Source organism: Sander vitreus, chromosome 8 (assembly GCF_031162955.1).
Source record: "Sander vitreus isolate 19-12246 chromosome 8, sanVit1, whole genome shotgun sequence".
In the NCBI taxonomy this organism is placed as follows: domain Eukaryota; kingdom Metazoa; phylum Chordata; class Actinopteri; order Perciformes; family Percidae; genus Sander; species Sander vitreus.
Window position 1 is genome coordinate 27,852,641 of NC_135862.1, and position 23,370 is coordinate 27,876,010.

Below are 23,370 nucleotides of genomic sequence, written 5' to 3' on the forward strand. Positions count from 1 at the left end.
CTCAAGACACTTTAAGGCGCTGACACACCAAGCTGATAATCAGCCGTTGGACAGTCTGGCGAGGTCAGTGACTCGAGTCTGTTCAGTGTGTTCCGTGCCGTCGTCCGTCACCCTTCTTTTTGGCCGATTTGACATGTATAATCGGGGCGGGCACTGCCGGCAGTCGGACTCAAATTACCCATCTGATTGTTAGAGTGCTAACCCGGAAACGGGGAGCGGAATGAGCGTGACTAGAGTCTCTCAAAATCTGACGAAAATCTTTTAAACTGACCTTTGTCGATCTGAAATGAAGACAGATTCAACAACTGCATGGCCTATTTCTCGCTTAAAATGTTTTCAGAAACACGTTTCGGTGAACTATTTTAGTACAACATGAGATCGTATTCTGAACAAGCCGCCATGACAGTCTGTCTTTGAATTTCCGGAGAAACCAGACCAACGTGACGCGTTCGTCCAATCAGCTGCCGGTTTTCAATTTTGGGTGACAATACAGATTAGCGCCGCCTGCTGTTATGGAGACGTATTATGTCTCGTCGCTTTGGTGTGTTCCAAGGCACTTTTTTGACCAACTCGGGGAGACTGATCAGTCCAACTGCCTTTTCTGCCGAGGGTCGGCCGTCTGGTCAGTGTGTCTGCAGCTTTACAATTAGAGTAGGTCTCGACCACACTATAATTTACAAAGACCCAACAATTCCATTAATTCCCCCAAGTGCAACGTAGGAACTTGGTTAGGAGATAGAGAGGTGAAGGAGGAGAGATAAATGGATGATGTGTTGGATGGAAAGTTGACTTCAGAAGGTGGGGTGATGAATGAAGAGCGTATGTCATCAATCTTTTGTATTAAGTAGTTGACAAAGTGGCTTGGTAGAAGGGAGGAAGGAAGAGGGGGATTGGAGCGGTCAAGGAGGTTAGAGAAGACGGAGAAGAGTTATTCTGGGTTTAGTTTGCTTCTAAACCATACTGACTTTGATGGCAAGCCTGTGCCAGTGAGTGATATTTCACGGAAGGAACAACTGGACCCAGTGCGGCCAGCTGTGATGGATTCTCTTCTGTATCACATCTGGATTTCAGATACTGGATTACAGATAAGGAACACTTAAGGTCTTTTCACTATAGGGGCTCCTATATCGAAGTATCCTTGGGCAAGACACTGAACCCAGAATTGCTCCCGGTGTTTGAATGTGCCAACAGTGTATGAATGTGCGTGTGAGTGTTGAATGCTATCTGTACTATGTAAAAGTGCTTTGAGTAGTCTTTAATACTAGAAAAGTGCTATATAAATGCAGTACATTTACACCGAAATATGGAATATTTGTTGACAGTTTTTTTTGTGTTCAAACCTTTCACACTGACCCGACACAAATATTCACGTTCCGTGCATTCCACCAAAAAGTATAGTTCAGTCAGGACCACTTTGTCAACATTGACATTCACTTCATTAAGGAAGGACAAAAGCCAGATAAAACATCGAAAAACTGCTCTATAGGTTTGCTCTCCACATCCTGAGACTGGGCGATGACAGTCAACCTGGAAAGGCAGCTGAAAATCCCAACACACATCACCCAGTCTAAATTGAGACCTGACATCATCTTGGTCTCTGAGGCCACAAAACAACTGATCTTGTTAGAGCTGACAGTGCCTTGGGAGGAGAGGATGGAGGAGGCTGTTGGGAATTCGTAGGTGTACAGATTCAATTATTGGCAAATTATCAAAGATGTTTTATCAATATTAATAAGTTATGAATATGGTTATTAATAACTTTATCAAATCAACAAACAATCAAAATGGGGCACCACCCTGGAACTCAGGGACCAATAATCAAACTGTGAAACAGTCTCATTTCAGTGGTGTTCCCTTTAAAATACCGATCTGAATTAATTTGATTAATTTATCTGGTATACTCTAAAGGAACAAAGGGAAGGGTGAATTCAAGCAACGACCTGTTAAACCAGCTTGTTATTACAATAAGTACACAAATAATCACAGACAACTGCTATTTAAAGTATAGTAGGATGTATTAACTTCAAAATCATCAATGGCCGATCAATAATTCTTCGATCAATTTAAACCAATATACCCTTTTTAAACTACAACAAAAACAAAGCAAAAGCAAAAGCAAAACCAGCATGTGATGAGACGCTCTCTGTGTCTGGGTGTGTGTGTGTGTGTGTGTGTGAGAGAGAGAGTGCGAGGAGGAGGGGGGTGACGAAACCCGGGGGTTGCTTGGTCACGCCCAGATTAGCCGTTAGCTCTTTGAAGCTAGGCTATTTGTTAGTTGCACAAAAGCTATTTAGCCTCAAGAGGGCAGTAGTGGGCTGTGTTTCAGCTCCACGTGACTAAGCTAGTCAGTTAGCTAGTTAGCTCTCCACCCAACATGTTGCTGATACAAAGACGCTCCAAAGAGCGCAGTTGTTAGTACGTGTGTGTGTGTGTGTGTGTGTGTGTGTGTGTGTGTGTGTGTGTGTGTGTTTTTGAGCGGTTAGTGAAAGAGGAAAGAAAAGAAAGAGACACACTTAGATCTTAGTTATCGATAATCAGCCCTCTCGGTCACTCAGGTCTGGACTACCGTGAAATTAGGGCAGACTCTGAGAATTTCGTCTGACTGAGGGGACATTCATTATAACCACTCCGGTTAAAACAGCTGATTCTCCGCGGAGATAACACGGCTCCGGATTATTATCTTGCCGTACAGTAACTAAACTCCTCAGCAGTGGGAGAAGCTCAAAATAACATTTACAGTCTGAACAAGCTACATATTCAACACAACATATCAACAAATGCACCATGATCAGAGTACATTCACAGAAATAGATTTGACTCAGCGGTCACAATCATAGATTAATAAATCAAACGTGCACCAGTAGCGCTTATCAATCAATCACATTAATGGTAAACAATGGCAACATTAGCCTCTACACATTAATAAAACACACTATTCCTCTGCCCAGAAAACCTTAAGCCTTCTTACTGTGTGTTCAGTCCGTTCGTGTTTGTCCATAGCTTTCCACACTAAAACAGAACGGGTCTGTGTCGCTCGTCAGCGGCAACGGAGAAACTTTCTGGTCCCCAGGGCAGCGGGAAAAAGCCAGAGACGACTTTGAAGAAACAACGGTGTCCATGTCTGATTTTCTTCTAGAGAACGTGTTGCTCTCTCTGCAGCGTTGAAACACAACGTGTGTTTCCAGGATGAATTAAATCCACTTTGTTCAGAAATGGAAGTTTTTAGCACAAGCGCTTGTGTGCTTCCTTCAGCAGCGCGAGCCACTAGTGGAAGACATTAGTTTTTGGGTGCTCAGGCTATTTATAGTTCAAGGCCCCATGCTGTGTTTGAGGAACCCCTGAACCAATGGGAAGAGTCAAAGCTACAGGAAGGTGAGAATCTTATATGCAGCCCCTCCCTGGAGCCATTTTGGGACTCTTCTCTTTCTCATAGTTTGGTGACAAGGGCTGTGGTTTTTCCACCTAGGCCAAGATCTCTTTGTCTGTGTCTACATGTGCCACATGTGTGTCTTGTCTCCAGAGGTCATTTTAATCTGAGGCCTTTTTGGTTACAAATCAGGTTTAACACAACTGCTGGTCCCAACAAGGCTCAAGGGAGAAAGAGGAGAAATACCAAGAACTGGTGGAGGATTGTCGGAGGAACGGATGGAGGACCAGGTGAATGCCAGTAGAGGTGGGCAGTGAGGGATTTGCCAGTCACTCCCTGAGCAAGGCACGCTGGGCATAACAGGTGCTAACTGAAGAAGAGCCATAGGCAACAACGTGGAAGCAGCAGAAAAAGCATCCGGATGGCTCTGATTAAAGAGGGGAGAGCAGTGGGGGCAGCAGAATGCCACTTGGATACAGGCCGGGGTCTGATCAGCCTCGGTCGGGTTGCCTGGACGAGGGTGTCTGTTGTAAGACCCGAAACACTCCTGGAAACAACACTGATGATGTGTCCAAGTTCGTGCATCAGAAGATGTTTCTGTAAACTGTTCTGGGGCCTCCCTGCACTTCCACATGCATACATGGAAAGCATGAGGCAGGGAGAGCACACCTCCCTGCCCTTCCATGTGCATGTATGGAAAGCCTTAAGCGGGGAGAGCAGCAGTGCAGGATCCCTATAGGGTACAGAACAGAGCAGCATCAACGACAGAGACACAACATTGATTAAGTCAGACAACATGAATTTAAAAGGAGGAGCTGGAGTGGAGGTGGGTTGCAAGCACTAAGCATCAATGCAGCAAGGTAGACTGGGAAAAGCAGTTTAAATAGAGTGCGCTATTTGGAAATCCAATCAAAATAGGGAATCAGCTGAGCCATCAGCTGGTGTGCTGGCTTTGGAACTGTCAGCTATGAGCTGAGATAATAGCTGTACTTGACTCTGTGACCTGCCAGAATTTACGCTATGCTTCATTTCAGTCAGGACCACTTAGTCAAAATAGATTAATTCATCTGCAATTTGTATTTGGTGGGATGGCTCTGTTCTGGGGCCTCCCCGCACTTCCCTATGTATTCGTGGAAAGCATGAGGCAGAGCACACCTTCCTGCACTTCCATATGCATGTATGGAAAGCCTTAAGCAGGAAGAGCAGCAGTGCAGGATCCCCCAAAACCACCATATCAGGTAAAACCTCCCTGACCATCCATGAGCCTACATGAAAAGCCTTAGCAGGGAGGGCAGCAGCAACACCGCACTTCCACATGCATACGTTGAAAGCATGAGGCAGACGGAGCACAACTTCCTGCCCTTTCATGTGCATACATGGAAAGCCCTAAGCAGGGAGAGCAGCAGTAGCAGGAACCATGTTGCATTAAGAGAAATGTATATTGCATTCATTCCAATGAGAGTTGTTCAAAGCGCATGATGCAGTCATGGAATACCCGAATCTTCTGCGTTGACTTGCCCATAACATCAAGATGGACATGCACACTAGCGAAAGTTTGTTTGCCACACCCCTCGTTCATGAGCTTCTTATTTGCGGAAACAAGTATATGCAGAGAACTCGTTGTTCATTGTCTGAAATATTCACTTAAACGTTAAACATTGTGTTTTCATCGTTTAATGCTTATCTAAATAAACGATGGATGTATTAAGAGAACCAAGGAGATGTAATCATTATGTCGTGCTAGCCCGGCAGTTTGTGAACAGAGACGCCAATAATGTTACATCCACTTTACAGGCCCCACAGCATACAACCATCGGATGTGGAGGCGGCTCTGCCGGGCGCAGTCCTGTGGGTCTGATACACGTTCATTACTAGCTACCGCTAATGTTAGCTAGACACGGCAGCTTAGGAACAGAGACGCAAACAACATTACATCTGTGAAGAAATACTAAAAATTTACATGCTAAGTGTCTAAGATCAACAAAACAAGTCACACCAAGGACCTGAGTAAATGCAATAATTTATAATGACTCTGTTATTATATAAACAATCATTTATATGACTTTCTATATCATATTATAATTATATAAACAATTAGTAATAATGATTTGCTGGATTATATGATCAATCAGTTTTAATAACTTTCTTTCTATATAATGGAATATTTCAGTTGTAGTCATAGTGCAGATAAAGGGTTAACTCAGAGTGCAGGAATTGTCTCACAGAAGGAGATCCTCCAATGAGGATTTTCAGAGTGTGTGGCTAGGGAGTCTGATGGGAAGGTTTCATTTCTGGGACAGCCCAGAGGACCTTTTCGCTGAATGAAGCACACTGGAAAGTTACAGATGACGCCACCTTTTACAGGCATTACAGCATACTAAGCGCTCAGATGCATCAGAAGATAACACACATACATACATACATGATAATCCACAGCCATTATTACCATAATTACAGCTACAGGAACTTAGGAGAACCATCATATGAACCTGCATAGCAGTGCGATGTATTTTTATTTAATTTTTTTATTTATTTTAAACATGATGGTTTGAACAAGGGCCATCCAAGTATTCAGACTGGTAAGCTGATGTACCCCCCCAAAAATATTTTTAACTGTCAAATACAATCTATGGGAAAAATCTTTCTGGGCAAGGGGGTTGTCAGACTTTGCAATTCCACCAGTGGCCACTAAGCCCATGGTTGCTTCAAGACATGGCGCTGTTCCTGGGGGCTTTGGCAGGAACCAACTGCTAGAATTACGGTGCGTTTTGAGCTATATTATGAGGCGTGGTGAGAATCTCATACAGTAAACAGGGAACATCACTGCCTTTATCGCATAAAAGTCTACTTGCGCTTTGGAACTGTACTTCCCAGCGTTCTCCGAGGGAACGCAATCCTGGAATGACATCATCCATTAGCGACACCGGCGCAGGGTTAGCGGTGGAGTTAGATGGAAGCGGGGCGGCTGATTTCACGCCGGACTTCGATCCTGGAATTCATGCCAGCGACTGCGAGCAGCAATGGTGACCGATGTCGCAGTCAATCCGCCAAGAATCATCCCCTTGGGCGTGGGTCGACATGACGAGTCGCAGGGCGAGCAGCCTGGTTCTTCCAATGTGGCAGACATCTTGCAAGCGCTGGAGCTATGAGCTGAGATAATAGCCAAGCTTGACTCCGTGACCTGCCAGAATTTACGCTATGCTTCATTTCAGTCAGGACCACTTTGTCATAATAGATTCACGGAGTCAATCTGCCGAGCTTGACTCCGTGACCTGCCAGAACTTTGCTATGCTTCATTTTTGTACTATCATGCAATCATTGATTAATTGTTGTGTTTACTATAATAAACTCAACTCTACACTCAACTCTTCACACTGGAGGGGGCTCATTGTATGCAATACTGTAGTATAGAAGAAGTTGAAAAATGTGTGCCCAAACCAAAAAGACCAAGAAATGTACTAACAGAGCTTTGTGGCTTACCTAATGTAACGTTAGTAGCCTTCCCCCCTGTGCCTGGCTGTGACACGCTTAAACGTACAATATTTCTTTCTATTTCTGCAACTAGGGGTCTCTCAACCAAAACAATGGATTGTAAACACAGACGTTTGATGACGTTGGGAAGTTGCAGGAGTTGTAGTTTTTATTGTTAAACACATCGCTGGTTAGAATGCATCTATTCACGGGCGATTGCACCCATTCAATTCACGTTACGTTTAGTAACGTTTATTCATGTCATTCTAAGAAAATAGCTGCATTGTCCCCAACATAATTACGTTTTTCATTGATTTGATCTGAATTGGTAGCTAGCTGACCAGTTAGCTAGTGAGCCAGCAAGCTAACATTAGCCAGCAGTGCAGCAGCAGAACATCTCCAAGCTGCCCAGAACGATCTCCCCCTTCACGTTTCTGTAATCTGTAAAGATTTTTGGCATGAACACCGGTAGCGCTAACGGAGACGCAGCTAACGTTGTGGATGGCTGCTGTTGTGACTGTATGCCTGGCTCTGATATGGCCTGCTTCCCGACGCTTCGTTAAACTGCTGTTAGCATCGTTAGCATCTGGCACTGAAGTTAAGTGCTGGCCAGGTAAGGATTGCTGTAATTTTGGGTGGCTGTTGGCTGGCTAGGGGCTAACGGTAACTAGCTATATATGTCCCGGGGGTGTTGTCAGCACTCATCCCGAATGATGTGTCTTTGCGCTGGGGGGGGAGTGAGGCAGACAGACCGGGTGTGCTAGCTAGCTGGCTAAATTAGCATTAGATTAGTCTATCTATACAGCTAACGTTAACGTTACTGGTGAACTTATTCGTGGGTTAGCCTGGCGCTGCTTTTATCCGTGGTCAAAACAAGCATACTAAAAATAACTATGAGCACGTGGAACAATGTTGTAACCCTATAATGTTATCCACCAAGCATTAGCATTAACGTTAGCTACTTGTCAACCAACACACTGTAGTAACGTTAAGCTTCATCGATATTGATATGTATCAATAAATAAGGTTTCTGTTGTATTACTGTGTTGCAAAGTGGCATGTAATTAATCACAAAATTATGCCTTGTTGCAGAAAAAGCAGTATTACTCAACATATCATCTGGGTGCCGTGTTTTGACGGAAGTTACGAGTAACTAGAGGTTGAAAGGTTATATGACGCCACTGAATGAAACGTGACATGTCTGAAAATAAAATAACAGATTTCTCTGGGTTTGCCATTTGGTGGAAACATTTGGGATGGTGTAAGAACACAACTCAAAAAATATATAACATAGGTATGGTCGTTTTTAGACATTTTAATGCAGAAATGTTACATATTGTACCTTTAATCCATCTCGCCAAGAAAGTTGGTAAATATACATCCAGGTTTTCTGCTATTCCTCTTTAGCTGATTGTCTCAGCTGTGGCCGGGTTGGGTCAGTGGTAGAGTAGGCGCATATATACTGAGAGGTTTATGCCTTGACGCTGAGGTCCAGGGTTTGAATCCAACCTGTGACAGTTTCCTGCATGTCTTCCCCCTTTCTCACCTAGCTGTCCTGTCAAAAATTAAAGGTGGAAAAGCCCCCCAAAAAATCTTGAAAACAGCATGGCTAATCCAATTGTTATTTCTGCTTAAAAGTCCACTTGCTTCCACATTGACAGATGCCATGGCTGCTAACGTTAGCATTGCTGTATTATTGGTATTTGTGGTTATCTGTGCTCTCCGAGACTGACCCCTGCTTTCTAACCTTTCACCTCCTGAGCAGGTGCATTAGTTTGTGCAGGTCATTTGGTACCCACTTGTGGCCACAGATGCATTTTGCAGTATGCTTGCAGTTGCTGTTGTACTGTACTACACACACACACACACACACACACACACACACACACACACACACACACACACACACACACAGCACTTTGTGTAAAAGAGTTAGAATGTGGTTGCATTTCCTAACTGAACAGAATCCGATGAGGTGATATTTAGATGTGTTTATTAGTAATAATGATCTTTAATACAAGGCATTATGGTCAAATTATTCATGTTCGCTCTGAAAAGGCCTTTAGACAGAAACAATTAATTCTGTTTTTTTAACTAAACAAACGATCAATTTTTATTTTATTTTGGGGTATTTTTGATTGCAAAATAAAACATTTCTGTTAATGGTGTGTTGCTGAGTGCAATAAACCTGCAGCTGTTCTGTTTTAAAAGCAACGTCTCCTTGTGAGTCAACTGTACTGCTAAGAGCCTAGGTAATTGATATATAGCTATATTTTCTAATTCAGTCTAGAGGTGCTAGAGTAGCAATGATTGCCAAAAAATAAATAAGACCGCTGGTTAGCAAACACGTATGTAACCATGGATGTAATGTATTAAGAGAGCTGCGTGGCGCTGCCACTCAGCCTTGCTGCCCAGTGCCAACTATACTTTACCTATAAAATCCCCTGCGGCAAAAAAACAAACATTATACCCATAGACCACCATCACAAAAAAAGGCATCACTTCTTGTCTTTTAAATGTTAATAATAGCTGAATGAAAGCTTTTTTCTTTACATTTCGTTACAGGACAATGTGGACCTAGGAGAGCTGATGTTCTCATTGTGCTATCTCCCCACGGCTGGCAGACTCACCATCACCATGATCAAGGCCAGAAATCTCAAAGCCATGGACATCACTGGAGCTTCAGGTGGGTAATGACTGACAAGATATGATATCCCTGTAGGGAGATTCAGGTGACGTAGCTGTAGTGTTGGATACAGTTCAGATTTTAATCTGAAATTTGGTGCCAGTAGCCAATGGTATACTTTTGCTCTGTAAAGTTAATTTCAGTTGTAAAAATATCGCTCCGTCTGCACCGCAGCTCTGCGTGTTAGTGTGTTGCCCGCTCTCTGTCAAAAATGCAGAGGAGAGAACAGAGGAGAGAAGAGAGAAGCTTGCGCGCTCTCAGGTACCTAAATTTGGCACAGATTGATTTAATGCAAATCGGTATTTGGTAGGACCAACGTAATTAAGTCTGTACCCTAAAACGTACCGTGTTTGGTACCCAACCCTACTTTGCAGCAACAGCAGTGAGAATGAAACATAGGAGAAGGTAAGAGTCAAGAACCCACCAATATAGATAATAATAATAATAATAATAATAATAATAATAATAATAATACTAATAATTAAAGCTGGAAGCAGCGTTGGACGAGCCCTCGCGCCTCTACGCGCGTCAGAATTACTGGCGGACGCCGCTCCTTGCGACCGTGCGGCAGTCAGACACCGCAAATCGTGACCAATGAAAAGGGAACTCCCTGCTGAGTTCAATGATACCTCACACAAGACTGTACGTCATACAGTTCATTAGCTGTGAAAGGGGGCGTGGCCAAAGCATAGGGGTCGGGGCAAACCTTTAACAATAAAAAAGGAAGTCTCTGCTGAGTTCATTGATACCTCACATAAGCCTCTACCTTAAACGGGTCACCAGTTATGAAATGGGGCGTGGCTTAAGCATAGTGGGCGGGCCAAACCATCAACAATGAAATGGTTCAAATAGTATGAAAGGGGGCGTGGTCTGAGTAAGTGGGTGTGTTTAAAGTATAGGGGCCGGCTCAGTATCACAAGTAGACCACACATTCTAAGTTTCATGTAAATCGGATGATGTTTGTCATATAAGGCTGATTTCCTGTTGCTGCGCTATGACCAAAAGTCAATATTGGCCTGGATATGTCCTCAGGCCTGGACTCTTGTTGAGTGTGGGAAATTTTAAGCAGATATGACAATGTACACTGTAGTTACAGCCACTTTTTCGTTCATCGCTAAACACTCAAAATGGCCGCCACGCCACGCCCACACCGTTTGACGAAAAGTTTTTAACTTTTCATCTTTAAGGTGTTGAGATGGTACAGACCAAATTTGAAGTCCATCGGATGAAATCTCTAGGAGGACTTCGTTAAAGTATAGCAGCTTGACTTTTAGGCCTACTTCCTGTTGCCATAGGGGACGCTATGACTTTGAGTCAGTTTTGTCCTGTAAATGTTCTCAGAGTAAGAGTCTTATGAATCCATAGACAGTATATAATGGATCAACAGATCCCGTTGCTCTGGACGGAGACCAGTGAAGGATATTCCGGTGAGCGCTGAGCGTTACTGCGCAGCCTCCAACTGAGCTTGTGGATGTAGATGTGAAGTCTTCTGGTAGCTGTGCCAAGAGAAATCTCAATCATTCTGAATCTTGCAGAGACGGAGAGCGTAGGTATATATAAGGAGATAACATGGACACAGGCTAATTATTGCTCACTAAAATGCTAGTTAACATTAGTAATTCAACTTAGACAGCTAATGTAAGTCGAAACTGCCTGCAAGCTTCTCCTGTACTATACGGTAATTCCTCTACTATGTGACAGTAAGTCGCGTGGTTATGACACAATCGTTAGCCTATTTTTATAAAAACGTCTGCTACGGAGCCATAACGTGAGATACAAGGTAATGGAGCCTTTAATACATTGTCAATACAGGGCCTTCGCTGCTGTCGGCGCTCAGGCCCTAATAATTAAAACAAGAATAACAATAGTTACCAATAATTAAATACCAAGCTGCTGGCCCTAGGTATCTGCACCGGATCACTAAAATGAAATTAGTGGACATATGTAGCAGTCTTCCAATAAATATAAATGTACAATAAATATATGAATGAAAATACATCTGTTGCTCTACGTTTATCGTTAGTGAAAATATGAATGCATATATGAGTGTATTAGTGAATATATTTACAGTGTATCAATCAATATAAATGCACAGTAAATATATGAATGAAACATTGAGTATATGAATGATATATGTACAGTCAATCAACAATAGATCTATGAGTAAGTTTACGTGGACATGAATAACCCGTTTCAATCAGGATTATCCAGGTTTCTTTTTTGTTTCCCAGGTCAACACATTCTCACTCCCATCACGTAAAATACGGACGCTTGGTCAGATTCCTTTGGCGTTGCTATTGACGATTAAAGTCTTCTTTAGCGTCATATCTATACATGCTTTAGCTAAAAGCGCTGGGTTGGGACTATTGTTGTCACTTTTGACACAGTTAGGTTTAGGAAAAGATCATGGGTACGTTCACGTGACGGGAACGGGACAGTTGGGTTTAGGAAAAGAAGATCCTTTTCAGTGGTCTTTCCCTGAGCTGTTCCACCACCACATGTGGTCTCCGTCCCAGCTTCCCGTTGTCTGGTTTCCCAGACCCTCTTCAGCTTCACGGCACAGGTAGACCACACCCACTCCAGTCAGGCGGCTAATGAAAACTAACAGACTTGATTATGACGTGACACCAGGTTCATGTACACGCACTTTGTGTATGGATGAGACAGGCTTCTGTCAAAGTTACGAAATGTACATCTTAGTAGTTCATGTGCTGCAGAGTCCATGAAGGAGTTGGTAGTCTAAAGTCAACACCATAATTAAAGTTCTCATGTGGGGGTCAAGCTAGGTTGTGGAGCTTGATGGCAACTGGCCAAGGCGCTTTGTGGTGTGCTGAGGAGAAATGAGTCTTTGGCTGAACGTGCTCCTCATCTTCGCCAGTTCATCATAGAGGGGATGGGAGGGGTTCTCCAGAATAGCTTCCTCCTCTTCCTTCCCTCCGCAACAACAAAGCAATGTTTCCACTGGGAGGTGATGTAGTCTAATATACACATAAGGTGCTTACGTGCTTTATTATAGTCAATATAGTATTTTGTTTAATGGCTGTCCATGCCAAGTCATTTTGGCATCCTTATTGAACTTCCCACATGTTACCTTTCTCCAGATCCATATGTGAAAGTGTCCTTGATGTGTGAAGGCCGGAGGCTAAAGAAGAGGAAGACGTCAACCAAGCGTAACACTCTAAACCCATTGTACAATGAAGCCATTGTGTTTGATGTTCCTCCTGAGAACATCAACCAGATCAGCCTGCTCATAGCTGTCATGGACTATGATCGGTTAGTAAGTTACCTACATGCCTTTTAGGTGGAAAAAATGGTGGGTCAACAACTACTTTGGACAGATGCAAAATCAGAAAAATAATAATAATCAGACTGAGCACATACCTGTTCTCCCACAATTTGTTATACAGATCAATTCCCCATTTGTATGCGCTCCAAATTTGGGTAGTTATGTTTTCTCTGCAAAGTAAGCCCAATTTTATAGCGTTGTCCTGCTGCTTTCATGTTTGGTAATCCTGTCAGAAAGATGCCTGAGATCCTGAAAGTTGTGCCACCCACTTTCATTGCCAAAGACTTGGGCATGCATATTGTTGTTTTCCCACACTTAGGGCACTTGACATTGCGAGCGTGGGGCTATCACCACATAGCAGGCTCTTGTGCCAAGCGCAAAAACAATTCAAAATAATATAAATTTTTAAAAGGTCCCATGGCATAAAAATTTCACTTTATGAGTTTTTTTTAACATTAATATGAGTTCCCCCAGCCTGCCTATGGTCCCCCAATGGCTAAAAATGGCAATAGGTGTAAACCGAGCCCTGGGTATCCTGCTCTGCCTTTGAGAAAATGAAAGCTCAGATGGGCTGATCTGGAATCTGCTCCTTATGAGGTCATAAGGAGCAAGGTTACCTCCCCTTTTTCTGCTTTGCCCGCCCAGAGAATTTGGCCCGGCTCTAGTGGCTGTAATTCTGCACCAAGGCTGAATTTCGGGAAAGAGACTTCAGATACAGTATTAGGGGACCACTAAGGCCTATATAAAAGCATCCAAACAGCAGCATGTCATAGGACCTTTAAGTTACTCAGTACCACTAAAACTTTATCTGCCCCAAATAACCTGTCACCTCTACCTACGCATATCGGTTAAATATACAGTACATTAAATGATGCAACATTTTTGAGTCTCCATGTGTTGTTCTTTCTGTCCTGCAGGGTCGGACATAATGAAGTGATTGGGGTATGCAGGGTGGGCAATGACGCTGAGAGCCTGGGGCGAGACCACTGGAATGAAATGCTGACATACCCACGGAAACCTATTGCACACTGGCACCCACTAATGGAGGTATGGGCCAGTTATTATTATTATTATTATTACTGGCTACAGAAGCATACAAAAGCTCATTGTCTTTCCTTGAGAAATCCACCGAGCGCAGGAGATATAAGCTGACCATAACTGACCATTACAACCTTGAATTAAAGACCTGTGAATGAATTAAAAATAAATTAATCCAAATGCGACCACATTGTAACTTTTCTACACAAAGTGCTAAGTGATTAGTACAACTGTAAGCAAACTGCAAAGTGCATCTGTGGCCACAAGGTGGTACCAAATGACCTTCACGAACTAATGCACCTTCTCAGGTGAAGGGTCAGAGAGCAGGAGTCACACTCTGAGAGCACAGATTACAGCATATTAAAAAAAATATAGCAATGCTAAAGTTAGCGTGGTAACGAGCAATCCTTAAAGTAGTTGAAAGAGGCAAACAGTCAATGAGTTATCATTATTATGCTAGATGCAACAAAAACTGCAAAGCTGACACCACGACAGCAAGTGGACCTTTAAACTGAAATAACAAGAGGATTAGAATGCTGATTTAATCAGCATTGCAAGAAAGGAATAACAGAAATCCTGGATGGATCCTGGATGGATTTCTGTTATTCTTTCATAGAGGATTTAGACGTATTGTCCCAGAGGAATATTTGTTTCTACAGTCAGTACACATAGCAACAACAACACATAGACACACACATAGCCACATACAAATATAGTAAGATAGTTATATAGTACACAAAATCCCAATAACAGCATACATCATCCCAGCTCACAACAGTGTCAGTGAGGCAGATCATTCAAGGCTACTATTGCAGATGGGACAAAACTCTTGCTGAAACGAGCTGTCTTATATGCATCACAGCCAGGAACAGGGGAGAAGGCTACTCGTGTTGCATTAGGAAAGACACAAAGTTTTGTTTTGGTAACTTGTAAATTGAAGTTAACCTATCGCAAATCAGCTGTAAAAATCAGTGCCGATCGGGTCTATCTCCTATCATCGGGTCCGGTCCTGGTTTCATGGCACAAATTCTTTGGACTTGTGAAGACCTCTACACTACAGTATTGCATACTGGAGGAGCCTGACTCCAGTGTGTAGATTTGAGTGTGGATTTATGATAGTAAACACAACAATGAATTCAATCAATCAATGCATGATGTGCCAAACTTTTGGGTGGAACGCATGGAATGTTAATATTCGTGTCAGCCTTGGTGTGAAAGGTTTGAATGCAAATTTTAATTTTTCGTTTTGCCCTCGATGTAAAAAGGCCTTAAAGCTATAGTGTATAGTTTTTGTCTCCCCCATGAGGAATTCTAAGTAATGACAACAACACTGTCGGTGCATCCACATGACGCATGCTTTCCGTGATTGCGCACCACACCCACCAATCCTCCACACAATTGCTTATGGCCAATAAGGACACACAGGATTAAAAAAAAACATGGACTCTTCAGAAGAGATCAATATCTTCACTTGAGTTTCTGCACGTGAAAGTCGCCAGACGACACCATTTTCAAAACATAGCCATACTGAGAAATACAGACAGAGTTTTGTGATGCTCATAGTCTTAATCAGCTTTGTAGTAACTTATTTGGCAATGGCTTGAATGTAACGGATGTTCATTAATAAATAAAAAGTTATGCACTTGAGCTTTAAGTATTCTCCTTTCAGAATATTTTTTTCCCTCATATTTTCACTTCACTTGTAAATGGTCGGTCCCCACTTCGTTTGTGTGTGTACTCGATGTGTGTGTGAGTGAAAGGAGCAACAGGAAACTAATAATCAACTAGATTTAGTTCTTTTAATTCAGGTTGTGCAGGCAGTTAGAGCTCTTTTTACACCATTATTCCACATGATTATCTTATTTAGTTGCATCTGACACCAGGATTCTTCCTGTTTCTTCCAGTTTAACACTCAGAAAGTAAATGAAGTGTTAGCTGTCACACTGTATCTACCAGATGAGTTGCAGCATTGGTGGGAGGTCAGTATCCTGATGGTGGTGAATGGTGAAGCTAGAAAAGCTCGATTGCTTTCTCTAGGGCCATTTGTATAGCACTAAAATACACACACACACACACACACACACACACACACACACACACACACACACACACACACACACACAAAGTCCACAGGTCCTGGTAGACTTTCTAGTAGCCCTGTCTGAGGCCATTAGCAGCAGCACTGGACTACAGCAGAGGTCCAAACTAATGGCTTATTTGTGTTTCTTTAAATTACCTTACACAGAAGTCCTGAGGGAAACTCACACAAGCAAAGTATTCCCACATAAAAACTATAGATTAAAGGGGAACATCACCTAAATTAAGTATTCCAATATGTTATTTGTGCTATCAATCTTTGTGAACAGCTATCTAATCTAACTCTCTCAAAGCCAGAAACTAGACAAGTGTCAAACTTCTGATCAGGTATAAAGTAGCAAGTATAAAGTCTGAAGCTGCTTCAAAGACTTAGACAGAGAATTAATGGAAGACTGATTTTGTATACCCAAAGAATATTGTTTTCTCTTTTATACCCAAATTAGCTTTATTCTATTGTAATGTTCTCAGTTCTATAACAAAATGTGCCCATATATTCAGAACATTTCCCTGGGTGCCCTCAGTGTGATCTATACAATCATTCCAAATGAATTGTCTATGAAGCATTTCAGACTTATACTTAATGGCATCACACATCTGAGTGTTATCACTCTAGTTGGTGGATTTGGGAGAGTTTTTTTTATGTTTACTGATATTTGGACTGTCTAAGACCATAGAAAAACATGTATGAATTTTATGGGCGTAGTTCCCCTTTCAATTCAACAAATAATCTCTCTCACACACACACACACACACACACACACACACACACACACACACACTAGTGGCGTATCAAGGACATTTTTACTGGGGTGGCCAAGATGGGACACAGAGCTAGTGTGGGGTGGTGATCAGGGGTGTAGTGCTATTTATTTAAGTACCGGAGCGCACCTGTGACACGCGTGCATTCACGTGCATGGTGACGTTGAGGCTCGTTTCTAGGGTTATGTAACCACTGTTCCATAGCCTAGATAAGAAATAAAATGGATAGAAAGGCCATTCCCATTCAAATCAACGTAGCAGCATGGTCAGAGCTGCAGCCAGTTTTATGTGTACAGTTGGCATGGCAACGTATACATTTCCGTATATTTAAGGAGGTGAGGTTTTGCAGGGTTTTGCAGTAACAGACAAACGAGCAACATTTCGAGATAACATTACGACGCAGAGAGCCAGCCGCTAAATAAGTCAAATTTAACATCTTAATGCTTCATCCACACAAAGCACATTGCTATCGCCAGATGATTGACAGCTTTGTAGGCGATAATATTTAGCCATGGTTCCTCTGGGGACTGGAGAGTTTGAGGGTATGGGTGCCATTCTGTCTCAGAAAGGAAACTGTTGCTGAAAAGGAATGACACAGTGTTCCTTATTCACTTATTATTGTTTACACATTTTTAAACCTGTGTTCCAGCATCTGTTCATCTGGGACCACGCTAGGGACCCGTAACTCCTACACTATCTTTCATTGCTGTTTTGCTGACCCACACTAGTGCACCCCTACTAAATTCAGATGCACAAACTCCAGAGCCAGAAGTTGCATCCCGACCTAAGTGCAGCTCGTCAGTGGCAATCAGCAGTCACAGATTAATAGTTTTATTTACAGTATTTCAAAAATCATTAGGCATTTTTTATATACACCTGTTTTATATAATTTTATATATTTTATTTGTAATAGATTGCAAAGCAAGATACTGCTAAAATTGCCTAAGAAACAAGCAGACAATAAAAACTTAACAATAAATAAATGAGGCGGTAATGTTAGCCTACCTATCAGTGTGGTAAAATGAATGTCAATACAAGTAAATGTGTCCAAACAGAGTGGGCAGGTGGTCGGGGCTATTGTTTCTTTGTGAATATAATGTTGTGTTTAAGCAAATCCAGCTGTGCCACCGTCATCACAAACGGACGTCGCTTCACGTGACGTTTCACAGAAAAGGACATCTCATCACTCAAAAAAAAACATTTCCTTGTTAACGTGGATGCAAATAAGAGACTTGGGATATACCCATGGTATTTCTCAGCACAAGCATGCACACACACATACACACACACACACACACACACACGCATACAAATTCCAGTAAAATGCAATGACAGACGCAAAAAGGCATTTGATCTTCATTTTGAAGATATTTTGTGAAAAGCTTAAAGGTATACTTAAAAGGATTTTCCTAAAAAACTATGTATAGACTCATACAAAAGTATGCCTTGGCGGAGGTCTGCACTCTGAGTGTACTTCTAGTTTGTGCTTTAGAATATAACCAGTATGAAACAAGTAGAAAATAAGATTTCATTCCTCTAATTCATTGCTTTGTTGTGGTCTGGTCATAGGGCTCTCAGTGACTGTGCTCATGGCGCATGCTTTCCTGGCTCTGCTGGTCACTGATCATTTTTGATGTTGCAGACTCAATCAGGCTCCAAAACGCCATCAGGGTAGGATGGGAACCTAATAGGGTATGGCAGTTAGAGTAAGATTACTTAGACTGTATAGTAATGAAATAAAAAAGGACAAAAATGGTGGTGTTTTGGGTTATCAACAATACACTGAATCAGAAAGTCTATTTGGTAGCGTAGCATACTAGCGTAACATACATACATACATACATCGTAACAACATACATAGCGTTTAGTAGCACAAATCGATTGACTTGAGAGGAGAGTGTAAGCCTACAGAGTTGTGAGGTTTTAAGATGATTTGAAAGTTAGTTCATCTAACTAAGGAAGTAATCTTCACCAGTTACACTATGTGACAAATGTGCTATAGTAGCCTAACCTCCTGTAGCCTATATAGAGTAAGTTCTCAGCATGAGAATGGCGTAAGCCTACACAGTAACTGTGTGCTTTACATGTTTTATACATAAACATATGTGGCATCAAAGCCAGTTCAACTTTGACAATTGCTGATAGCTGTCTTACCTGGAGTAAAATCGTATGTCTTCTGGAGAAGAGGCAAACCGCTGCAGTCCAAATTTGGACAGATTGCATGTTTTCAGTTGCTCTCAAAATACATTGATTTCTTGTTTTAGTTGCCTATCCACGCACACAGTAGGAGATGCTTCATAGTCATGGTCCATGACCATAGGGATGGCGATAGGCTCTGCTGCTGGTTCAAGGACATCAGGCTCCGGGCTCGGTGATCTTGCCCGTCGTTCCCAAACAATGGGTCGTTCCTTGGTTGAATAATTGTTCCACTCGAACAACGAAGGGACAGCACCTACTACAAAAGCACACCTTCCTTTCTTGGATAGCACAATCTTGTGGGGCTTAAAGTGCCGACTGCAAACCTTTGTGTGGTGGGTTACGGTAAACCTCGTCCTTTGCACTTGATGAATCCACTGAGCCTGAAGACTTGCGTTTTTGGGGAAGCAGTGGAAACTAAGCGTACTGTTATAACGGCCTGTGGCCAAACAAAGTGGCACACAGCAGTGTTCCTTTGAGCCGTTTACAATTTTAAGAAATTTAGTAGCACTCATGTTTTGGCGATGACAGGGTGAGTTTGCTGGTTTGCTGAGTGATGTTTCGCCAGAAGTGGAGGTGCCGATTTCCTGTCAACTTCGAACGGTCGTCATGACGCTGTGCACAGAGCGTATAGGGCTTCTTCCAGTATGCAAAATAACAGACATGATGTAATTATTCTTTAGAAGCTTGGGATGGTGTGAGGCAGACAAATGCTAATTAGGTCTAATCAGTATTTTATACAGTCCTTTTCGCCCAGCTGCAGTGTGCATTGATTGCATCTAAACCAAAATTCCATTGTTATCAAAAATCAGCATTGCTTTAACTTATTTTAAACTCAACTGTACATAAACTACTGTAAAGTTAAAGTAGTGTTGCGTAGTTATTTAAAACGAAAATTTTCTATGGCACATTGGGTTTTCTGGTCTAGAAACTACGCATTTACTATTGCTTGGCCCTTGACTTCTTATATTTTTCTGTATATACAGTGGGGCTCGAAAGTTTGGGCACCCCAGGTAAAAATTTGTATTAAATGTGCATAAAGAAGCCAAGGAAAGATGGAAAAATCTCCAAAAGGCATCAAATGACAGATTAGACATTCTTATAATATGTCAAAAAAAGTTAGATTTTATTTCCATCATTTACACTTTCAAAATAACAGAAAACAAAAAATGCCGTCTGCAAAAGTTTGGGCACCCTGCAGAGTTAGTACCTTGTACTGCCCCCTTTGGCAAGTATCACAGCTTGTAAACGCTTTTTGTAGCCAGCCAAGAGTCTTTCAATTCTTGTTTGAGGTATCTTCGCCCATTCTTCCTTACAAAAGTCTTCCAGTTCTTTGAGATTTCTGGGCTGTCCGTCACGCACTGCTCTTTTAAAGTCTATCCATAGATTTTCAATTATGTTGAGGTCAGGAGACTGTGAAGGCCATGGCAAAACCTTCAGTTTACGCCTCTTGATGTAATCCACCGTGGATTTTGAGGTGTGTTTTATTTGTAGAAGCCATCCTCTCTTTAACTTCAGCTTTTTCACAGATGGCATCAAGTTAGCGTCCAAAATTTGCTGACATTTTATTGAATCCATTTTTCCCTTCTACTCGTGAAATGTTCCCTGTGCCACTGGCTGCAATACAACCCCAAAGCATGATTGATCCACCCCCATGCTTAACAGTTGGACAGAGGTTCTTTTCATTAAATTCTGTGCCCTTTCTTCTCCAAATGTGCCTTTGCACATTCTGGCCAAAAAGTTCTATTTTAACCTCATCGGTCCACAGAACTTGTTTCCACAATGCATCAGGCTTGTCTATATGTTCATTTGCAAATGCTGATTTTTGTGGTGAGGATGTAGAAGAGGTTTTCTTCTGATGACTCTTCCATGAGTTGTTCAAGTATCTCTTTATAGTGGAATGGTGTACCAATGTGTGTTCAACTCCAGTGTCTGCCAGATCTTTCTGGATGGATTGTGCAGTCAAACGTGGGTTTTGACTTGCTTTTCTCACAATCCTGTGAGCTGTTCTGTCTGATATTTTTCTTGGTCTTCCAGATCTTGCTTTAACTTCCACTGTTCCTGATGACTGCCATTTTTTAATTACATTCCGAACAGAGGATATTGGCATCTGAAAACGCTTTGCTATCTTCTTATAGCCTTCTCCTGCTTTGTGAGCGTCAACTATTTTCAGTTTCAGTTTTCTAGACAACTGCTTACCCATGGTGCTGATTGTTGGGGCAAGGTCAGATGAGTCTGGGCATTTAAAACCTTTGAGATTGACATCACCTGGTCTTTCCAGACGATGATTGAGAACAGTCCATGACACTGTCAGGTCTCAGCTTTCCAAAGGGGGTGGTGCATGCTATAAACTTTTGCAGATGCCATTTTTTGTTTTCTGTTATTTTGTAAATGATGGAAATAAAATCTAACTTTTTTTAACATATTATAAGAATGTCTAATCTGTCATTTGATGCCTTTTGGAGATTTTTCTATCTTTTCTTGGCTTCTTTATGCACATTAATACAAATTTTTACCTGGGGTGCCCAAACTTTCGAGCCCCACTGTATGGCACACAATCAAAAGAGTTTTGCTATCCCTGCCTTAACTGAAGAGATTGGCTCTCATATTTGAACAATTATTTCCATATATGATGTTAATCAAATTTTGATAAAAAATTAAATAAACCTGTTTGCATCTAACCTGATGGTCTTTCTCTCCCTCCCTTTTTCTTCTCCTTCTTTGTTGTGGTCCAGTGGGTCGGACAGGGAGCGACGGGGAGTGGAAGCCAAGTAGGATCCACCAATTCCCTGAAGCTACCACCATCGCCATGACCACACACACACACACACACACACACACGCACACACACACACACACACACACACACACGGTGCAAGGTGTGACTAACAAGCAACTACAGTAGCAGCATCAGCTAAAAGCCATTACTCAAGCTGTTATGTCACTAGACTGAACAAGGCTTTAGTGTGCTAAAACTGCTGCAAAAGTTAATACCCACTTCTTACCTCCTCATTTGTCTTCACAACCAAAACTCACTTAACTACATTCCAACTGAACTACTAGTACTTTGATTTGTCATTTTTAGTTGTTACTGACAGTATTAAAAGGTTGAGATTATCTAACAGGTGAAGCTATTTTTTAACAATTTTTTGTGGACCAAAATCATTATGTTTTAGGCCAATGTGTGAAGCTGTAGCTTGTGATTTGTGTATGTAATCAGGTATCATAGATGCAGGAAGAGATAAGGCCCAAACACATTGAAAGCATCTGACACGTGTGTTTTTAAGTACAAAAAGTACCTTTTGTTTTAAATGGCATAATGCAGACCAAAAGCATTATGAGGTGTGTGATGTGCCTACTCCGACCTTTTTAACATTTTGGAGCTTCTAATGAGGACCCAGCAACCGAAGCTGTTTTTTTCTGCAGTACCTGTTTGGTGAGAGCTAAAAGAAATAAAAAGGTAAGGATGTTTTCCCAGAGGACAATACTTAATTAAATACCTTTTTAATAATAACATTTTAGAAACTGCAGAAACAGGCAGTGAGTGACTGAGTTAGTGTAGTTACAGCCATCTGTGTTATCAGGTCATTTTGTCAGGGGGTATCTGTAGTAGGCTATACAAAAATGTTGCTTAAATAGCGCCCTTTTCCTAAAATACTGCTGGTTCTGTGTTGTTGGCATTTCAAATCTGATGCCGGGAGTTGAAGGAAAAAGTGTGACCGTTGACCAGTTCTGGTCTGGCCCAAAATGGCCAGATACTGTCTGACTCCAATTTGTGGTCACTACACCATGTACCTTTAAGTTTTAAAGGGGTGATAGAATGATTATATAGGGTATTTCACACTGTTCCTTAAGGTCTCCTAATAGGGTATGTAACATTGGTTGGGCTGAAAAAGGCCCAGGTGCTATTCTATGGGGCCTAATGCATCGCTGTGAAATGGCTCAATTTGGAACGAGAGCTTTTCTTCCAAATATGGTATGCTCATGAATATTTAGATGAGCTGCGAGCTGATTGGTTGAGCGAAGCACATACATATACAGTGGAGAAGAGACAGCAGGTCTCATATTTCAGACACTGCAATGTTATACATTGTTCGTCTGCTATTCCGTTACTAAATTCACTTCTGAGACTTTTATGAGAGAAATCAACTATATAAAGCTCAAATATGGGCCGTTTACGAAAATTGATGGCTAATTGCAAATTTGGTAAGACGTGTCGGAATTCAGGAGCCTCACACAGTCTGACGAGACAGCGGCAGCCGGCTAATTGCAAATTTTGTCCGACTGTGTGTCGGAGTTCAGGAGCTCCGCAGGCTAACGTGACAGCGGCCGCTGCTGCCTGGGTTGCTGCCTCGCCGCCCGGCCTGTCCTTTCACAGACCCCGGGTACACTTTTGGCATAACTATAGTATATTTACAGTTTGAATTTCGTCACGGCATTTATAGCACAGCTACCCTAAGGTCTTACAAA

The 23,370-nt window shown here is 42.0% G+C and overlaps 1 protein-coding gene across 1 annotated transcript in view; it reads left to right on the top strand.

The window, feature by feature from the left end:
• The window catches only part of syt9b (synaptotagmin IXb), a 111,391-nt gene extending 89,374 nt beyond the window's left edge, over positions 1-22,017 (top strand). Inside the window, exons 5-8 of the mRNA XM_078257724.1 lie at positions 9,404-9,524; positions 12,626-12,797; positions 13,728-13,857; positions 21,636-22,017. Of these exons, the coding sequence (XP_078113850.1) occupies positions 9,404-9,524; positions 12,626-12,797; positions 13,728-13,857; positions 21,636-21,713 (501 nt within the window). The 3' untranslated portion in view covers positions 21,714-22,017. The remainder of the gene's footprint in view (positions 1-9,403; positions 9,525-12,625; positions 12,798-13,727; positions 13,858-21,635) is intronic.
• Positions 22,018-23,370: the final 1,353 nt, after the last annotated feature.